Raw genomic sequence first — 19,039 nt, forward strand, 5'->3', positions numbered from 1 at the left:
TAATAGAAGATGATTGTAGTCTGATGTTGCAGAGACTTTCTGTTGTAGAAACAACAATCTAATTTTAAGGCATTCTTCCCTCTCTGCCCCCAAAAGAAAAAAAAAAAAAACAAAAAAAACAACAAAAAAAAAAAAAAAAAAAACAAAAAAAAAAAAAAAACAAAAAAAAAAACCACCATAATCTAGGGTGTATATGACACCTGTATATATACATATATAGCTCATTCGCATACATGTCTGTATGTATTTATGTATTATGTATTTATGATAATTTTTATTTTACAGTACCTCCTGCTTTGCCCAAGGATATTGGGCACAGCAGTTCCTGACTATGGCACATGGTTGGGCACCTCTACATGTACAGGTGTGATCACAGATAACCTCAATGTGTCAATATGTTATATTGCAATAAACATAAATAACATTGATATAACGTGGTGTGGAACCTCGTTACGTGACTGTCTTGCAACACTCCCATGAGCAGGTGTTCATGCAAAGACTTGTCAGAAGATACCACAGAATCAGCAAGGTTCCTGTTAGATTTCCTTATGTTAACAAATTCTTCTGGAATGATAGAAAAGACAGGCATGCTGCATAACTTGTTAATCATATTTTATAGTAATTATTAATGTCAAAGAAATTTACATAGGCCACCAAAGTTTAATTCTAAACTTTAAAAATTGAAGTTGTTTTCTGCTGTAGTGAGTATGGTTCATATTTTTCTGTACTGTTGTTCTGTATTGACTTCTGTCTGTTCATTGTTTTTTCTCTGTCAGCTTTCTCCCGTTTTGTTTCTTACTTTTTGTTCCTGTTTATATGTGCTTGTCTGCTTCCCTCCTCAGTTTCATGTATGAAGGGTCATGTCTTCCATCAGTTTGTGTTTGCTGGGGGTCCTCAAAGATGGTTCCGTCATCGCTTCACTCCACTTCATTCCAGTCTAGGGTTTTTCTTCTAGTTTCAATGGTCAAAGTGGGGAGAGGCTGGTGGTCATCAGGCCAGAGAGTGTTGAATGTTGTGCTTCCCAATATCATTATCTCCTTTCTGACCATATTGGATGTAGAAATGTAGGGAATAAAGTGTGCAGGCAGTCTGCAATTGATGTTGCTTTTTGCAGAGTTGTCACTTATATGGGCTGCTAATAAACTTACACAGGTCACTTAACCTGAAATTAGTGGTAATTACAGTCTCTCCTGTCTTTGCAGGAAAAGGAATACTTCTACTTTATGGTGTAAATATACTTTGTTATCATTTTCTCAATGATGCAGAAAAATGTAAATGTTTAAGACAAGGTGTGTTACAGAAATTGCCTGCATCCTGTAAAGCTTTTCCATATATTCAGATATCAACAAAGTAGAAAGCTTTGATTCAGTGTATTGAATATAGAGTATTTTCAAGATTTGTCATAAGAAAACTCATCAGAGACTTAACAGAGAAATTGTTCTGGTCTGTTTATTTTAAACTGTTGTTTGCAACACTACTACGGCAAGCCATCACAAAAGTCTTATGGGCATTTAGAAGCAGGAGACCTGGTATTTAAACATAAATATAATATAGAACTTATAAAAAACAAAATATATGATATAAAACTTTTGTCCTTTCTGCCTTGATAGTTGTTTAATTCTAATACCTCAAGTTTTAATTCAAATAGATGAAATTTTCTGTGGCAGCATAAATGATTAGATTTTATTTTTCAAATTTTATGTTATTATAACTCATCCTATTGCTGGATCACAGCACGTTTGACTAAGTGAATTTATATTTTGTAGTTATTGCACAGCTTCAGCTCACTCTGAGAGGGATGGCCAAGCTTTTTTCATAAAATTGTTTTCTGAGCTACCCGAGTATAAAACTGGTTAAAAGTTCAAAAAGTATAGCCCTGAATGTGTGAAGTGCAGTGCTGTGCCTTTTATAGAAGTATCTGCAGGCTTAGACAATCAGCGTGATTGTGTTGCTTTTACTCTGCAAGTGGAGCCTCTTTCAGATTTATTGATAACAATTAATTTGTTTAGAGCAGTCATTTTTAATAGGGAGAGCCCAAGTCAAAGTGAAAAAATTAAAGAAAAGTAAGGGGCAAATTTAGGCTAATTTTGTGACTAGCCATTGAAAGGTGTAACAGCTGATTTATGAGTGTAGGTAACACCAAAATTTTACAAGTTCAGTGTGAGTAATCCAAATTTGTTGGGTTTGTTGTTGGGGCTTTTTTAAGTTATTACTTCTCTATTGAGACTTTTTGCAACTTCCAGCTTTAGTGAATTCTTACTGATCTGAAGTCCTGCAAAAGTACTTGCAGTGCTTCATTTTGTAGAAGTGTCTTGTGGAGAGACTCGTGTTTTGACTTGTAAATATATCTTAGGAACAAAGCCTGTACCGAATGTGTTACAACTGAATTCAGTACGTAGCAATGAATTTGTCACGTAGGAGTAGGAGTTAATGCTGAGAATCACCTTGTGTAGGAGCTACTAAACATCTCAGGCAGGAACAATATTGAATTCCTGTTGTGGTGGTCAGGATTCAGACTGGTGCTCTGCAGATAACTCAGTGTCCATAGCAATATTTGGAGACATTGCTTCTTTGAGATGTGTTAATATCAAACTTCTGAGAAAGAAGCTCACTTTCTCAAACAGATGGTGTATGAAACAATAGTCCAGTACTTTTGCACTCTGTTAGCTCCGTTTCTCTCCTTATAAACCTCAGCTTCTAGTAGTTGCTAAACTTGGAAATATGAATAGCAGACTGTACTTGAAAATGAAGAAAAAGCTGAAGTTTATGATCAATGGATTTACAGTAGACCTTCTTCAGTGCTTTGTAGTATATACTAAGTTTCACATTTTCTTGTATTCTTTCTGGCTCATTTTGATTCCCAGAATAGGATATCACTACCAAAAACTTTTTTCATCATCATAAAACTGTTTTTATCAGGGCCAACACAGAAGTCGATGAATTAAGAAATCTGACAGTGTACTGTTTCACGCAGGATTTTTCCCAGTCACAGCCTCATTTCACAAGTGTTCAGTCACAAATCCTAGATCATATGTCCTCGGAAGAAAGGCAGTTCGTTGTTCTCACAGCTTTGGGTGCAGTTGTGATACTTGTGCTAACCTCAGGATTGTCTGTGAGCTGTACAAACTCACTTGCATTTGCAGTTTGTAGTTGTGCCTCGTGTTCTGCAGAGCCCTTCTGGAAGCTGGTATTTGTGGCATAGTAGCATCTTTCCTGAGCTATCCCCCTGCCTTGGAAACTTACTCTTTTGTAACTTTGCTCTGTAGTGAGAGCTGCTTCTACTTGCTCACTGGAGTGAGAGAGCCATCAGTTCCTTTGAGGTATTTACTACTGTGATGCAGCTTCTCAGTGTACAAGAGGCTTAGAGGAAAGATTAGGGGAGAATTCTTACCAAGGTCTGTCATGACAGGATGAGGGGCAATGATTTTACATGGAAAGACAGTAGGTTTAGATTAGACATAAGGAAGAAATTTCTGATGAGGGTGGTGAGGCACTGGAACAGTCTGCCCAGACAAGTGATGCTCCATTGTTAGCAGTGTTCCGGGTCATGCTGGACAGTGCTTTGAGCCACCTGGTCTAGTGCTCCCTCAGCAGGGCTTTGTAACTGGGCTGACCTTTGAGAGTCTCATCCCAACCAGATGATGCTGTAACTTACTTAGTAGAGGAATTACTGGCCAAGAACCTCTTAGCTACTTGCTAAAAGGAGCGTCATTGTTCCAGTTAAATGGTCTTCTCATTAGCATTCAGTTTTTACTATTTACCGGTGTAATATAATTATTAAAAGTAAATTCTTCTTTGTTGAGGTTTGACTTGTACATAGGATAGGGATGAGCTTCACCCCTTTTGCTTCCAAAGAAATGGAATAAATAATGTCTCTATATAAATATTTAGTTTGAAAAGACAAGTTTTGGATCCCTCTTTGCAAAGACTTTGATGTGCTGGAGCATGTCCAGAGAATGGCAAGGCTGGGTGGGGGTCTGTCTCTACTCCCAGATAAGTAGAGGTAGAACAAAGGGAACTGGCCTAAAGTTGGGCCACGGGAGGTTCAGGCTGGATATCAGGAAAAATTTCTTTGCTGAAAGAGTGGTTAAACATGGGGGTACACTGCCCAGGGAACGGTGGAGTCACTGTCCCTGGAAGTGTTCAGAAAATGGGTAGACATGGCACTCAGTGATATGGTTTAGTGGGCATGGTGGTATTCAGTCAGAGGTTACACTTGATGATTTTGGAAGTCTTTTCCAACCTTAATGATTCTGTGATGTAGCTGGAAGAGAGAAAACAATACATGAGTAACACTAAACACTAGTTCATTTCAATGTTGATGGCCCATAAGGATGGCAGAGTGTAATTAAAGGGAGAAAAACAAAGCAAATACTAAAGCACACAAAACAACATAAAACACATGCCTAAGAGGGAACAGTGATTGCTAATGATTTTTTGAATTTTTGTAACAACCTGTGTAATTAACACGTTTGTGCACAGGTTAGAGATGAAACCTTTTTATGCTTGAGTTGTGTTTCTAGGCAGTGTCACTGTTTGGCCAGAATTAGTTTTCCGCTGTCCAGGTTTCTGTTACCTCAGAGTTATATATTGTTTTTGTGTGATGACACACCACACTGTATTGCAGTATTACTCATTTATGTAAATGAGTCTGTGAAAAGAGTTTAAAACATGGATAAAACTGATCACTGCTTAAGTTTAAGCTACTGGAAAAAAAAAAAAAAAAAAAAAAAAAAAAAAAAAAAAAAAAAAAAAAGAAAAAAACCCAAACAAGTGAAGGAATGATTTTGTTGATCTATGCTCCTTTTTCATCCAAGATGATAGTTTTCTAATCATGCTGATTTTAATGATTAATGTTCCACTTCAGTACTCTGAGCTGTTCTAGGCCATCACATGACACATCTGGATAACTGTTGAATGGATAAATGGGCAGGGATATGGAATTGTCAGGAGAGCTTGTATAACTTTACCATAAGAGATCGATTGGTCAACAGTCAGCTTTATTTTTAGTTTCATTCTGCTGTATACTTCTTTTTTGTGCTTCACATTGCCTTCCTGCCATGCAGGGGTTTTATGATCTTTTACACAAGTGAATGACTGTTCATCAGAAGACAGCTTGCCAAACCATGAAGCTGTGGTTTTACTGACATAGCCAGTCATTCAGAACAGTGTCAGCAGCATGCTGAGCTCAGCTTTAAAAGCTAAGCTTGACTGCTTGGATTCTGCTTTGTTGAACTTTACAAGTCTGTATGAACTGACAGAATGTCTATAAGTTGTGTCTTTCCTACTGTGTGAAGCAGTACAGTCCCAAAGCTGTGGGATGTATTACCCTGTAAATAAAGAAAACTTCTCTTAACAAATAGGCATTCTAATTTCTGAGGTGAACAAGTTGTGCCTAGCTATATATAATCCTAAAAATTATTTTAGCTGGACGGTAGCAAGGAAAAATAATCTTTGGTGTTTCTCTTATATCATGTTTATACAGTGAGTGTGTGACTGAAGATGGTTGTGAGGAAAAATTGCTCTTGGCACTGTTAAAACACTTTAGTTTCTTATATTTCTGAGATTTTAAGGTCTTCGAGCTAGCAAGTCTTTGTGAAGGTGTCACATTACCATAAAATCATTTGCCTGCCTTTGCTGCAAGAGCAATCCAATGTTTTAGCTGGGTTGATGTAAGTGTTGTGATACTTGTGGGATTAATTGTTTTTGCTTATTTGAATGGTTAAATAAATGCAAACTTAATGTACAAATCTGTTGTCTTCCTTTTCCGCATTGGAATTAATAGGTTGTGATGATTTTTAACAATTACAGCCAATGTAATTTTCTATTGCAGGCAGGCACCTTTGAATTTAAGGTAACAGTGGTTCTAGAGGCTGCTCAAGGATTAGAGGTAGGATTACATTATTGCATCTGCAGCCAGGTCATATGCTGGGCATGTTTATAGGACTGTAATTGATGCCTATTAAATAATAGGTATGTGTGGGATGGGATGTTAAAAACCACGTTTTTGCATACTTAATCCTTTGTGTGAAGCAACTCAGTTTGAATTTTTATCTTAAATGTCATGGTTCTAAACAAGCTGATTTACAAAAACGTTGCTCTTCAACAGCTTTTCTGCTCTGTGTTTGCAGTCACTGTAGGAAGTACCACAATAATTATACACCTTAACATCTACTTGAGTACTGAAATACAGAAGTGGAATTGGGATGTGATGATGCAGTAATGGCTGAAATGATATTTATTTGTTAAAATGACAGTAGTAGCTAAAACCCCAATCTAGTAATAGTAGCTAAAACTCAATCTAATAAAGTGCTTTCTAAATATGTTGTCTGAGCTAATTAGTCTCTTGTCTTCTCATGTGTTACTGTTGGCAAGCAGTATATGGACAGTATCCTGGCCTTTGGAAACACTTAACCAGTGTGTCAGCAGAGATGCGGGGAGTGGAATCATTCCAGTGGTAAAGAGCTGCTGCCTATAATCAATTGATCTGCCACAGTTTTCAGAAAGAGTTTTGTCGAGGCTAGTGTTAGTATTGCTTGGATGGTGAGCAAGTGATGGGGAGTTTGATGTGTGGTTTCAGTTCTGTCCTGGTATCTGGTGGTAACTTTATGGCTCAGCTGACAGGCAGCTTTCTTGCAGTGCCACAGCATGGTCTCTGCTAACTCCAGTATTGACAGCATTTGGTAAAATCCCCATCCTTATTTAGTGCTGTTTATACAAGAACAGCTTTTGGTTTTATTACAAATCTGCTTCAGGTGAAGGTGTCCTCTTGTTATGACTTTAACTGATGAGATGACTGACGTGTGCTGAAAAGTGGGAGGTGGTGTGGTGTTCTTGGTCCTGTATCCCTTTCCCCTTTTTACATTTTCATCTTCCTTTATGCAGTGGTATGATGTTCAGTGGATGTGCTTTATGCAGAGAAAGCTTGTTCAGCTACTAAAAAGTGTTTGGTTTGGTTTTTAAATTGTTTTAACAGGTCATGTTAGTACAGTTGAGTTGACTGAGGGTGAGAAGAAAGGTGGAGAAAGCTGTTCAGTTTTATGTGAGTTGTAATTAACCAAGGAGTCTGTGAGGGTGGTGAAGGGTCTGGAGGAGCAACTGAGAGCACTGGGCTTGCTTAGCCTGGAGGAGACTGAGGGGAGACCTCACTGCAGTCACAACTTCCTCATGAGGGGAAGAGCAGGGGCAGGCACTGATCTCTGCTCTGTGACCAGTGACAGGACCCGAGGGAATGGCCTGAAGCTGAGTCAGGGGAGGTTTAGGTTGGGTATCAGGAAAGGGTTCCTCACCCAGAGGGGTGGCTGGGCGCTGGAAAAGGGAAGTGGTCCCAGCACCAAGCCTGACAGAGTTCAAGAAGTGTTTGGACAGTGCTCTCAGGCACAGTATGATTCTTGGAGCTGTCGTGTGCAGGGCAAGGAGCTGGACTTGATATTCCTTGTGCATAGCTTCTGACCCCAGTATATTTATGATTCTGTAAGCTGATTTTTTTATTTTTGTATTCTGTTTCTTGATTTTTTCTTCTTACACTTCGATGCTCAACTATTGTTATAAAACTCTTAACAATTAAATTTAAATTATTAAGGCCTAAGAAACGGTCTTCCAGGTAGCTTGTTTTCTGGAAATTCACTCAGGAATTACTTAATTGTTCCATACATAGTAATTGTATAAGTGCACATCAGTACATAATTTATACATTTTCAGATAGTATTGATTCACGTAATTAGTATTTATTGACATAATTTAGTTTCAATTGGATCTTATTCCTGGCAATTTAGGTGTCTTTATTTAAATTGATTCAGTGCTTCAAAAATGACGGTAGCAGAAAAGATTCATTCTCTAGATATTTGAACAGATCTTGGGGAGGATCAAGACTGTAGTCGTTCTGCTTTTTTTATTTACTCTTTCAGAAAAGAGGCATCAGTTGATTGATGGAACTGTTGTTTGTTTTCTTAACTCCTAATCGACACAAGTTGGTTAAGGAAGAGTTGAATGTAAATATACTGTTTTCATGTACGTATCATTTGGGCATGTAAAAGGTGTGAAAAGGCAAATTATTGTATTTCTTTAGGATTTGAGTTATGGTTTGCTTAATCCCTGAGGTTCACTGAGTGGCTCCCGAGGTCAGCTCTGTGTGTTAACACAGCGGGACCAATTCTGTGACAATATGCTGTGGTTTTGCCATTAGAACTGCCATGTATTTAGCACTGTTAATTTATTCCATCCTTATGGGATACTTCTAATCTAGACTTTGGGTATTCTCAACTCCTTCCTGAAAGCTACAGATGAAACATCTTGTTTTCATTTTGACTTTGGGTTGGTGTTTGATGCATTGAACTTTCAGTAATTACAAGGCTGGTCATGTAAGGCACCTCAGTGTGTCCCTTAGCCTGTGAATGCTGTGGAAGAAAGTCTTTGAAGGATTGCTTTCCTAGCGTGTTGTGGCTCAGCAGGAGTTCTTGTCTAAGCATCTCAGCTGTGTAGCCTTTGCTGTAAGCCCTTGGCTCTCTGAATAACTTGGTTCTCTGCCTGCCATGTGCTGTGGAGCAACATGGGAAGTGGGTATTGTATTCCAGCCAGTTCGTGCCTGCTTAGAGTGGAAAATGTGCAGTCACTTGTAGTCAGGTCAAGTAGAATAAGCTGAACAAAATGCTGGACAATAGGTAGGACAAAAGGCTGGGCTTGTACATAATGACAATAGTAAATTTTGTGGTGTTGGCTGGCGGAAAAAGACCCCAACAAATTTCCACAGTAGCTTAGCTATGTAATCCAAGGACTTCAGAATGATTTGTGTGTTAGTTCATGCTTCCCAGTAATTATTTTGGGTTTCTTGTAGGCTTTTTAAGGCTGTCTATGTAACTGTAAAGGCTGGAAGCTTCAACTCCTCAAAATAAAAATGGAACTTTGTTACCCATTGTGTTTAGAAGTTTGATAAAATTCATACTTGGCCAGTAACTGCCAATTACTTTGTGTTACACCTCTGCTCACCACACATATTTGGGAAATGTTAGAAAACAAAAAGTTAGCTTCTGTTATTTTAAAACTGTAGTAGAAAAACATTGAATGTGTTGATGATGAATCTTGAGTCCACGTGTTACATTACAGTCACCCAAGTTATATTTAAACTTTTATTTTAAGAGAGAAATGATGCAAAGGCTCTTGCCCATGCAAATGAAATTTTTATAATTATTAATTTCTGTTTCAGATGCCATCATTTGTTATTCCAGAAGTTTTAACTGCAATTTAATTATTATTAAATGCAATTAAAACAGAAGTTTAACTGCAATTTATTCTGGTAGGGTACTCCTTCATTACTGCATTTTAGCCTTTGCCTCCTGGGATAATGAGAGTTGTCCAGAAACACAGGGAGCTTGATTGCTGTCAGGTTTTCTTTGAGTATTCTTGTGATGCTCTGCCTTTAAGAGTATAATGTTTGTTCATCATTTACAAAAAAAAATAGTTTTCTGAAAAACCCCTTATTGTGAGTGTAGACAGGAATTTTCTTCTGGAAGCTTCATTTCCTTTTAAAAAAAGCAATACAGCAGTGGACAGAAATGAATTGTGATGTACAATATATGTTTATTGCAGTATTTCTTAAGTCACAGCAAGATAATTCACTTACCTCACTGTTCTTTAGACTTGTCTCATTTATCTTGAAAAAGTGTGTGACGTGGCAGATGTCATACTGGGTACTGGAATGTATGAGATGGGCCAGAGAGGGACCCTTTCTGTGAGCACAGGTGTTGTTCAGTGAGTGCTGATGCCACCTGAGGGCTGTCCACATGCAAAGCCACACATCATGGACTGGACTTGACTCCTGCATTTTATACCCCTAAAACTTTAACCAAAGGTTTTTTTTATACCCTAAACCTGACACTTTCCTTTGGAGATACATACTCTGTTTTCTTGCCTATAAATCAAACTTCCAGAGGAAACTGTTGGAATTTTAGTGGCTAGAGGTATGTGTGCATTTGCTGGTCTGTTGTGCTGCTGGAGGCTGCTGCTGAAAGTTGAACTAACAAATGAAAAGCTGACTGAATACCTGTGCCATGTGCCACCCACAGTTGCACTGAGGTCAAGATAAGCATGATTTAAACTTGGGACTTTGGGTAGCTAATATATTATTAAACACCAGCTCTGCTGGTATCTGATTCTCATTTCCTTTTTGAATACAGCAGTGCATTCTCTACAGTTAAAAATTCCACTGAGCAGTACTGTTGGAAAGGCTTTTGAAGCTTAGCAGTGATAGATGTGTAACAGAGACTGTGTCATGCAGCACCTCATGCAAAGTTTTTGTGAATCTTTACTTAGATATCAGCTGCCTTTTGGTTACTGCTGTGATCATGAGCCACAAGTGCAAAAAGCGTTTGTTGACTCAGACTATATTTGCCCTCCAGTAGTCCTTGGATATTGAAGTTAAGAATATTTTAGTTGTTGAATACAAGAATTTTGAAATGGAAGGAGGTGTAGGGGATTTTTTTTTTGTTTGGTTTTTGTCACTCATTATGTTAGTATGAATGTAACAAGTGCTTTACAAAAATCTTACGTAGATGCTTTCCTAATCCTTCAAAGGTCTCTTTAAACTCTATTTAATTCTTGTTTAGTTTCCCAAAAATTGCTTCTGACTTCTTGGATTTGTAGTGATGTAAAGACAGAAGAGTTTGAATCCTGTTAATAGAACAGCTACTTCATTTTCCAGCCTATTATTTCTAGCATGTTGTAAATAAGACATGTGTACTTGATGATAACTTCATTCTTTTCTGCAGACTGTTCAGAATTTCACTGGGAGTAAATATATAATAGTTCCATTTTATGCGGGTCACAATTATTAAAGTTACACATGGTGCCACAGTGGGACTAAGTAAAGACCTGAACTAGCACATTCCAGTGCAAAGCCATATAGACATACCTGTGGTATGTTAAGTGTTTTAATATTACTATTTGAGACATGATTATTCCCACACTTACGTTTAAGCTATTGTCTCTCTTGGTAGTTAAAATGCATTATGGTTAGTTTTTCTACGCAAGCAGTTTGGGAAGGACAAAAAGTTGTGATGGCTTAAAAGATTGTGTTTTCTTTCTTACAGAAAATGCCAGAAGCCTCAGAAGACCACAATCACTGGAAGGTCTGTTGACTTCCGTTCTCTGGTAATCTGGAACATCATCCATCTGGCATGGCGCAGGGCAGCCAACAGCTTGACGTGCAGGTACTCCATGATCTCCGGCAGCGTTTCCCTGAGATACCTGAAGGGGTGGTATCTCAGTGCATGCTTCAGGTATGGTGACAAGTCTGTGTATTTTATTTTGGCATAAACTACGAGTTCAGTATGAAAACCCTTTTTAGTAGTACATGTGGAGCATAGGGTTTCATTTTCCTGGTTGTATTTTAAAAGGTTGGAAGACTCCATTACTTGCATTTCCGTCTTGTCTTTTAGATACAAAAATTCTGTCATTCCTCACTTAGGTTTGTGGAGGTTATTTTGCTCTGATGTTTTTCATTGTCTGTGTGACCTGTGACTGTATGCATATGGATAATAAAGTGACTAACAGGATGTTAATTGATGATGGCTACATAAATAACATACATATACTGGAGGAGGTTTTAGTAAGCAGTCACTCATCCTTCCAAGATAAGGAGCTGGACTTAGCTAGCAATCTGACACTTTTCCCTCTTCAGGGTATGCTCTCCAGGGGTTTAGTTATACTTCTCTCTTTCTAGTTCAGGTGGTGGTTCTTCTCTCTGCACTCCTTTTCCTTTCCATTTCATCCTTCTGCCTTCATCTAAAATCAGAAATTGGAAGTGATAATAAATTACCACATGTAATAAGTAGTGGTCATTTGGGAATACCTTCAGTTAATGAGAGGAATCAGGAATGGAGAAGAAACATGCAAGATCTGGTTTGGCCTTGTGTGGCCATGGCTGAGGTTGGAAAGCTGTACTTGATTCCTGCCTGTCCCTGGCAGATGAGTAGGTTTACTGAGAACAGGGGTTGCAATTTTTGCATTTTGTTTTCTAAATCATACAAATAAAAATTAATTCCTTTCAGACAAATGTAAAGCAGGGGAAGTCCTTCAATTTAAAGCTTTACTTATCCTGACAGTCTTATCTTCTGTACTGTTTAGTACACGATCCTTTTGATGAACTGTGTTTGTCATAGACATTTTTAAACTGATAAAATTAAAGAACCCATAATGCTGCAGAAGCATATGGTGTTCTGTATCTATTATATGGCATTCTGGATAGCTAGTTAACTTTGCTTAGCAAATACTTGTTATGTTTTAAAGTATAGATTTTTTTTTTCCAAACCCACTTTATAGTTTAAAGATGGTAGCTGATTTCCAATAACCATTTGCAATAAATGCTCTAGATTTAAATCAGTTTGGAGTTTCAGACCTGTCAAAAATTGAGGGTCCTTTGGAATAACAAATATATTCCATACCCTGATAAAATCAGATCAGAGCCTGTCCTGTATATGTTCTCTTTACCTGCACCCTGACCAAGTGACCTAAGGAAACTGAAGGCTCTCTTCAAGAAGTTCTGTTTAGATGGCAAGTGGCTGATCGTAGAGGTTCACTTTTTGGAGACTGCTGTCTTGGCATTGTGGTGCTGGTTGTTATTACAAGGTCTGTTTCCCACATATTCTGGTCTTAATTTTTAGTGATATGTCTGGATATTCCCAGTGATCACTGATGTCTAGAAGGAGAGCTCAGCATGAAGGGAGGTTGTCAGGGAGAAGTGTCTGTAGAGTGATAGCTCTTCCTATTCAAGTGCTGGACTCTTCTGTCATGTTTAGTAGTAACTCTTCATAGAAGATACAGAATATATGAGCTCATCTGATAGTGAAATTATATTAAATTATATTAAATTTTGGGAAAATTATCTTCACTCTGGTATTAAGACTGACTAGGTATAGTCCATGAGAAAAGAAATGTAACATGACTTTTCAGCCAGTGGCTGTTGAAAATTGTATTGCAAGGCAATATGTGTATATATGTAATACACGCATAAAATTTATATAGTGATAGTGCTTAAAATAGAAGTGCAGCCATTATTAATGTCCATTCCTTAGAATGGTAATTTTAGCACACTGAGGAAGGCAGGGGTGTGTGTGCATATATAAATATGTACACACTTGCCATGGAAGGAGGTGCTCACCTCTGTCACAGAAGGTACCGGTCTTGGGTCATGTTTAACAAAGGGTGCTAAGGGCCAGATTTAGTTGAATTTAAAGTGAAATTTGTTTTCTTTAGCTACTATTTAAATTAAAATCTGAACCACAGCTGATGGAGGCTGTTACATGATAAAGTGGGGAGAAAAATAAATCCACCATCTGGAATACTTTCTAGTGATTTTACTCATTTGGAAAAGCTATAATTTATGTTGTTCTTTCAACAGACTACATTAAGCTAAAATTAGTGTAGAGGGCAAGAAGGGAAAAGGAATTCCCCATTATATTTCTCATTTGATTCATAATTTATTGTCTGTATAGTTTCAACTGCCACCACCACAGAACAAATCAAACATTTAAAAGGGTTATTTGGTTTCTCACTGATGTATGAATAAACCTTTTTTAGCCTTAAGCCTTGAATTCTTAAAGGCAGTTCAAATTTGCTTGGAATTGTAACGTTCTTTATGGAATCCCCAGGACTTCTTCAAGCAATACTTTGACTTCATTGTTAAGGTATTAAATACTGTTCTACTAGTAAAAGCTGGTTTAAAATGTTGGGTTTTTAAACTTCTGGGTGAAGAGAAATAGTCAGGTAAACAGTAAACTGAAAGTGAAAGCAGTAAACACTCAGATAAACATTGAAATGTTATCTGCATTTTTGTTTTGCTTTTTCAGAGTTTGCAATTTTGATCTAGTTTGATTTGTGTTGTTACTAGAAGTAGTTAATTGTACAGACTTGTTCCTTGAAGAACCTGCAGAGAGTTGTAACCATTGCTTTTCTGAAACTGGACTTGTTTTTTTTGATATGTCCTAGTGTAACTAGTGTTACCAGAGCATTTTGCCAGATGCAATATGAGCTATGTATTACTTGCATACCATATAGCAAGTATCATCTTTATTTCACAATACCTGTGTATGAAATGCTACCCCTAGTTGTGTCCAGGCTAGGCCTGGTTGTGGCCTCAGCTGAATGTTGAACACAGAGTGCTGGCTCTTTCCTGTGCTCTGTGGCAGTAATAGGTGTCTGTTCTTGCTCCTAGAACAACAACAACCTCGATGCTTGTTGTCGAGCCCTCGCACAGGAGAGCAGCAAGTATTTGTATATGGAGTACCACAGCCCTGATGACACCAGAATGAACAGAAATAGCCTTTTGCACATTAATCTGGGTATTCATCCTCATACCAGCTATCACGCGGGGGATGGAGCTCAACTTAATGGTGGTCGTACACTGGTACACAGCTCAAGCGATGGACACATTGACCCGCAGCGCACGGCAGGTAAACAGCTGATTTGCTTAGTTCAAGAACCACATTCTGCTCCCGCCGTTGTGGCAGCTTCTCCTAGTTACAATCCATTTTTTGTGAATGACCAGAATAGAAATGCAGCTACTCCTCCTCCACAGCCACCTCCACAGCCATCTTCCATACAACCAGGAATGAACACGTCTGCTATGCAAGGCCCTCCCACGTATATGCACATACCTCGGTACAGTACAAATCCCATTACTGTTACAGTATCACAAAACCTCCCCTCTGGACAGAGTGTACCCAGAGCTCTTCAAATTCTTCCACAGATTCCAAGCAATCTTTATGGGACTCCTGGCTCTATTTATATTAGACAAACATCTCAAAGTTCTTCAGGACGACAGACTCCTCAGAATACACAGTGGCATTCATCGCCACAGGGCCCAGTTCCACATTATCCTCGTCCTCTACCTGTATATCCACATCAACAGAACTACCAACCTTCTCAGTATTCTCCAAAACAACCCCAGATCCCTCAGTCGGCTTTTCGATCACCACCGGCATCCCAGTGTCCCTCTCCCTTTGGCTCTCCTCAACACCAAGTTCAACCTCCTCAGTTGAGTCACCAGAGTTCACATGTTTTCATGCCTCCTAGTCCTTCCACTGTCCCACCCCATCCGTATCAGCAAGCATCCCAGACTTTTCAAAAGCAAGGTGGTCACTCTGTATCGTACCTTCCTCCTTTTGCTGGACCTAGTTTATCCAAAGGTTCCATGAATAAAATAGAAATTACAGTTGAGCCGCCGCAAAGACCTGGGACTGCAATGAACAGAAGCCCTTCACCTATAAGCAATCAACCATCTCAACGAAACCAGCACCCGCTGTATGCAGCCACTACTCCTCCTTCAAGCTCTCCATCCAGAGGTATGTCGGGACAACCCAAACCTCCATTTAGTGTTAATCCAGTATATATTACCTACACTCAACCAGCTGGACCTGCAGGTGCACCAACACAGTCTCCTCGGGTAATGGTATCTCAGCCAAACCCAACCATTTTTAAAATCACAGTAGGTCGAGCACCGACTGAGAATCTTTTAAATTTAGTGGACCAAGAAGAGCGTTCTGCAGCACCAGAACCTATTCAGCCTATTTCTGTAATCCCAGGATCTGGAGGAGAAAAAGGAAGCCATAAGTATCAGAGAAGTTCTAGTTCTGGATCAGACGACTATGCTTACACTCAAGGTAAATGTTTCACCCTGCAAATTGTAGTGTTGTAAAATACATTTTCAGCTTGATTTTGCTACTTAGTGAGAATTTTTAAACCTGTACAGAAAAAAATAGAAACTGTGTCAAAAATCAGACCATTTTTTCTGATTTTTTTTTTAATATTGCCAAATTTCAGTCTAATACATAAAGAATTTCTAAGGGTCTTAACATGGCTGTATTTCTCATGTTAGAGGACTTTCTTAAAACACTGCAGTTAACAATGATAAGTAGTTTGTTCATGTACTGTGTGTCAGTTTTGTCAATTCTGCATTGAAGAACTGGGTCATAAATTTACATGTGGATTTTTATAATGTTATGTATTTGTTCCATATTCAAGTGTTTTAGAACACCTGAAGCACTGGCTTCTGCATTTGGTTTAGATTGAAGAATATTAAGTGAAAGAGAAGAGAGAGATAAGAATGCAGCTAAAAAAACTTTGTCAATACAAATATTTTTTTAAAGGTAATAAAATAATTATTTTCAAGAACTTCAAAGTTCATTTCTTCCACTTCGAGTTTTCAGAGAGGAAGAGGAGATTGGCTGACAAATTTTAGGATGTGTGTTCTGCTGCACAGGGAAAACATAGTTTTAATGCCATATATAAATGAAGAATTTGGCAATTCAGTAAAGAAAAAAAAAGTCAAGTTAACCCTAAATTGAAAACTACTTTTTTTGGAGTAATCGGCTGTATAGATTTGAAACATTTAAAATTGAGCAAGTGAATCAGTCTGCAAGCATTCAAACCAGTCATTTGGGCAATGACAGAATGATAACCTGAAACAGGTATTTTCTGGATTTGTGTTTGGAAAGAAGAGTCTATTCCTCTGTTGTTCCTTCTAGCCTTTGTTTTACTTTAGAGAGCTGAAGTGAGAGCTTATAGTGCTGCTCTGTAGTTCTTGATTTCTTATTTCACTTACTGTCTTTTGAGCTCTTCTAACTCATCAACAAAGCTGTTCTGTACCTCCTAGACTCAATTAGAAATTCTGTAGACCCAATTCTTCAGTAAAAATGAAGGCCAGTAGGTCAAAGCACTGAGGCCTTGTGTTTTGTTTGGTAGTGTTACTATTACAGCTTCAGTAGAGGTTGTCATTTATGTGAGAAAAATACAAGTAGCTTCACATAGCTGTGAAGAACATGTTCTGAAATGTAAAACCTGGTTTTGCCTTTGTGCCTTCCACTAGATTTGTGTCTCTGAAAAGCAAACCAAATAAAACTAATTAGTATGTGCTTTTTTGGGGTGTTTGCATTTGTGGCAATACCTACCAGAGCTTTTTTTTTATTGCTACACTCTGAACTCTTGATAGAAATAAATTGTAGAAGAATAAACATTTTATTCTTTACTACCACAAAGGAGTCCTAGAAAAGAGTATATTTAACAGCTTAATTTAGGGAACAAGTTTGTTTAATTTTCGCTGGAATGTGAGCCATTGTAAAAAGTGTAACCAGAAATTCATTCTGGTTTCTGTACTTTACTTCTTTGTAATATGAGTCATATTTGATGAGTTGTACTAGAGTATAATGTGAAGCTCTGAAATGTAGTCACACCATGTTAAGTTGAAGGAATCACACAGAGACAGGGTTTGGTAACAATAGTGGAAAATCATTCAGTCTGATATCTGTACTTTTTTTCTTAATTCTGTTTGCATGACTTATGCTACTTGAAAAAGTAGAGAACAGTTCTGTTCAATAATTCTGGTGCCTGTAGTGTAGAAACACCTGGTCTTATTCTTGGCTAGGCTCTTTGGTGTTTATTCGTTGGCCATGAACTGGTGAATCCATACAAAATCCAAATTACAGTGCTACATTTTTGTGTGGAATGCTGATAACTGCTTCTAACAGGTTGAGGTGTTCTTCTTTTGCAGTAAGTTGTTATGTTGTTACTTATTTTTCTAATTCTTTTTAGCTCATACGTTAATATTCTTGGATATTACATGCTTTTCCTTTGCCTTTGTTGGATGAGGTGAAGAAAAGGGCAAGTTCTGGCTGGGACTTTTCATGAAGTAGCATTTTGCAGGTTCTACAGCGTCCTTACTTTGAACAGTTTGCTGGAACATTGTTATATGAGCAGCATGTTTGTCTGAATACCCACATCAAATGTCTTATTTTTTTCTCTGTCCTAGCAGACTTCAATCAGGTAAAACCAGCCTGATGAGAAAGGATTAAGCATCACACTGACTTGGCCAGCTTTGCATCATGATGAAATACTGAGAAATGCTCTTCTTTAGGAAAGTGACTATTATCTTTTAGCTAGTCCAAATTCTTTTCTTTGGTTCTCTGGGACCCCAACATCAGTTTGTGACTGAGAGTCATAAATTTCAGTACCGTAATGAAAATAAGGGAGTGACTTAACAGCAGAGAGAGGTTGGAGAAATTGATCTGTCATAAAATTAAGATCTGAAGCACCTGAGCTGACTCAACTTTTTATATTCTGGATACTCTAGTTTATTTTATTGAAGCTCTGTAGTTTTACCTTTGAACCCTAGGGAATTTACAGTATTGAGGATTACAATATTCCCTGAAAAGCTAAGACTACTTAAAAGTTATACCACAGTTTGTAATAGCAGTGAAAAAAACAATTTGGGATTGACATTTGCCTAATGTCTCAGGGCTGGTGTGTCAGCTGTTACTGAGCAGCAGGTATGAAGTGTGTGTTACCTTCTGATCTTACCTTCGTTTTTTTTTTTTTTTGTCAGTAGAGTATTAGTATAACTAGGTTGCTTTTTCATCCTGAGAAGCTGTCTTCTTATACAGGTGCCTTTGTATTTTTGAGACAAGAAAGACCAAATGCAAAAAAAGAAGCTTTGACCAAAATGGTAATAACAACTTCAAGTTACTGTATAAAACATGTTTTTATTCTGGAAGAACTTTGTTCTAAATTGTAGTTCATTTGGCATGAAAGCATCTTCACACTGATATTTGGCTGCATGTCTACGATCACCTTTTTTTTTCCAGAAGGGTCACTCATGAATCTTACGCATAAGTTAAGAATTCAGTGTTCAGGTTTTTCTGTGCTAGTAACTGTTTCTTCTGTGTAAAACATCAGCCTTGCTGTTACATCAACGAGCAAGGATGGAGAGGTTAGCAAAGGAACTGAAGCTTGAGAAAGAAGAGCTTGAACGCCTGAAGACTGAAGTCAATGGCATGGAGCATGATCTGATGCAGAGGCGGCTTCGGAGAGTCAGCTGTACAACTGCAATTCCCACAGTAAGCAATTTGTTAGTATTTAATTCAACATACACATTTTTTGATGAAAATAAAGTACTGTTCAAAAAATACTTCTTTGTTTTATATCTTCAGTCTTTGGGGACACTTTATTTTAAATACTTGACTTGTCATAAGCTAATTTGTGTAGTTGATGAAAT

At 37.9% G+C, this 19,039-nt stretch overlaps 1 protein-coding gene across 6 annotated transcripts in view; it reads left to right on the forward strand.

The window, feature by feature from the left end:
• Window positions 1-19,039, forward strand: part of TAB3 (TGF-beta activated kinase 1 (MAP3K7) binding protein 3) — a 43,489-nt gene that overhangs the window by 14,038 nt on the left and 10,412 nt on the right. For 2 of the 6 annotated variants that reach the window (XM_053971928.1, XM_053971929.1), the window contains exons 2-4: window positions 11,085-11,273; window positions 14,207-15,653; window positions 18,721-18,881. In XM_053971928.1, coding sequence (XP_053827903.1) covers window positions 11,172-11,273; window positions 14,207-15,653; window positions 18,721-18,881 — 1,710 coding nt within the window. In that variant the 5' untranslated portion in view covers window positions 11,085-11,171. Of the gene's footprint in view, window positions 1-5,871; window positions 5,891-11,084; window positions 11,274-14,206; window positions 15,654-18,720; window positions 18,893-19,039 lie in introns of those variants that run through there. The other 4 variants (XM_053971931.1, XM_053971932.1, XM_053971930.1 and 1 more) reach the window with 4 other exon arrangements.

The sequence above is a fragment of the Vidua macroura genome, chromosome 2 (genome assembly GCF_024509145.1).
Source record: "Vidua macroura isolate BioBank_ID:100142 chromosome 2, ASM2450914v1, whole genome shotgun sequence".
NCBI lineage: Eukaryota > Metazoa > Chordata > Aves > Passeriformes > Viduidae > Vidua > Vidua macroura.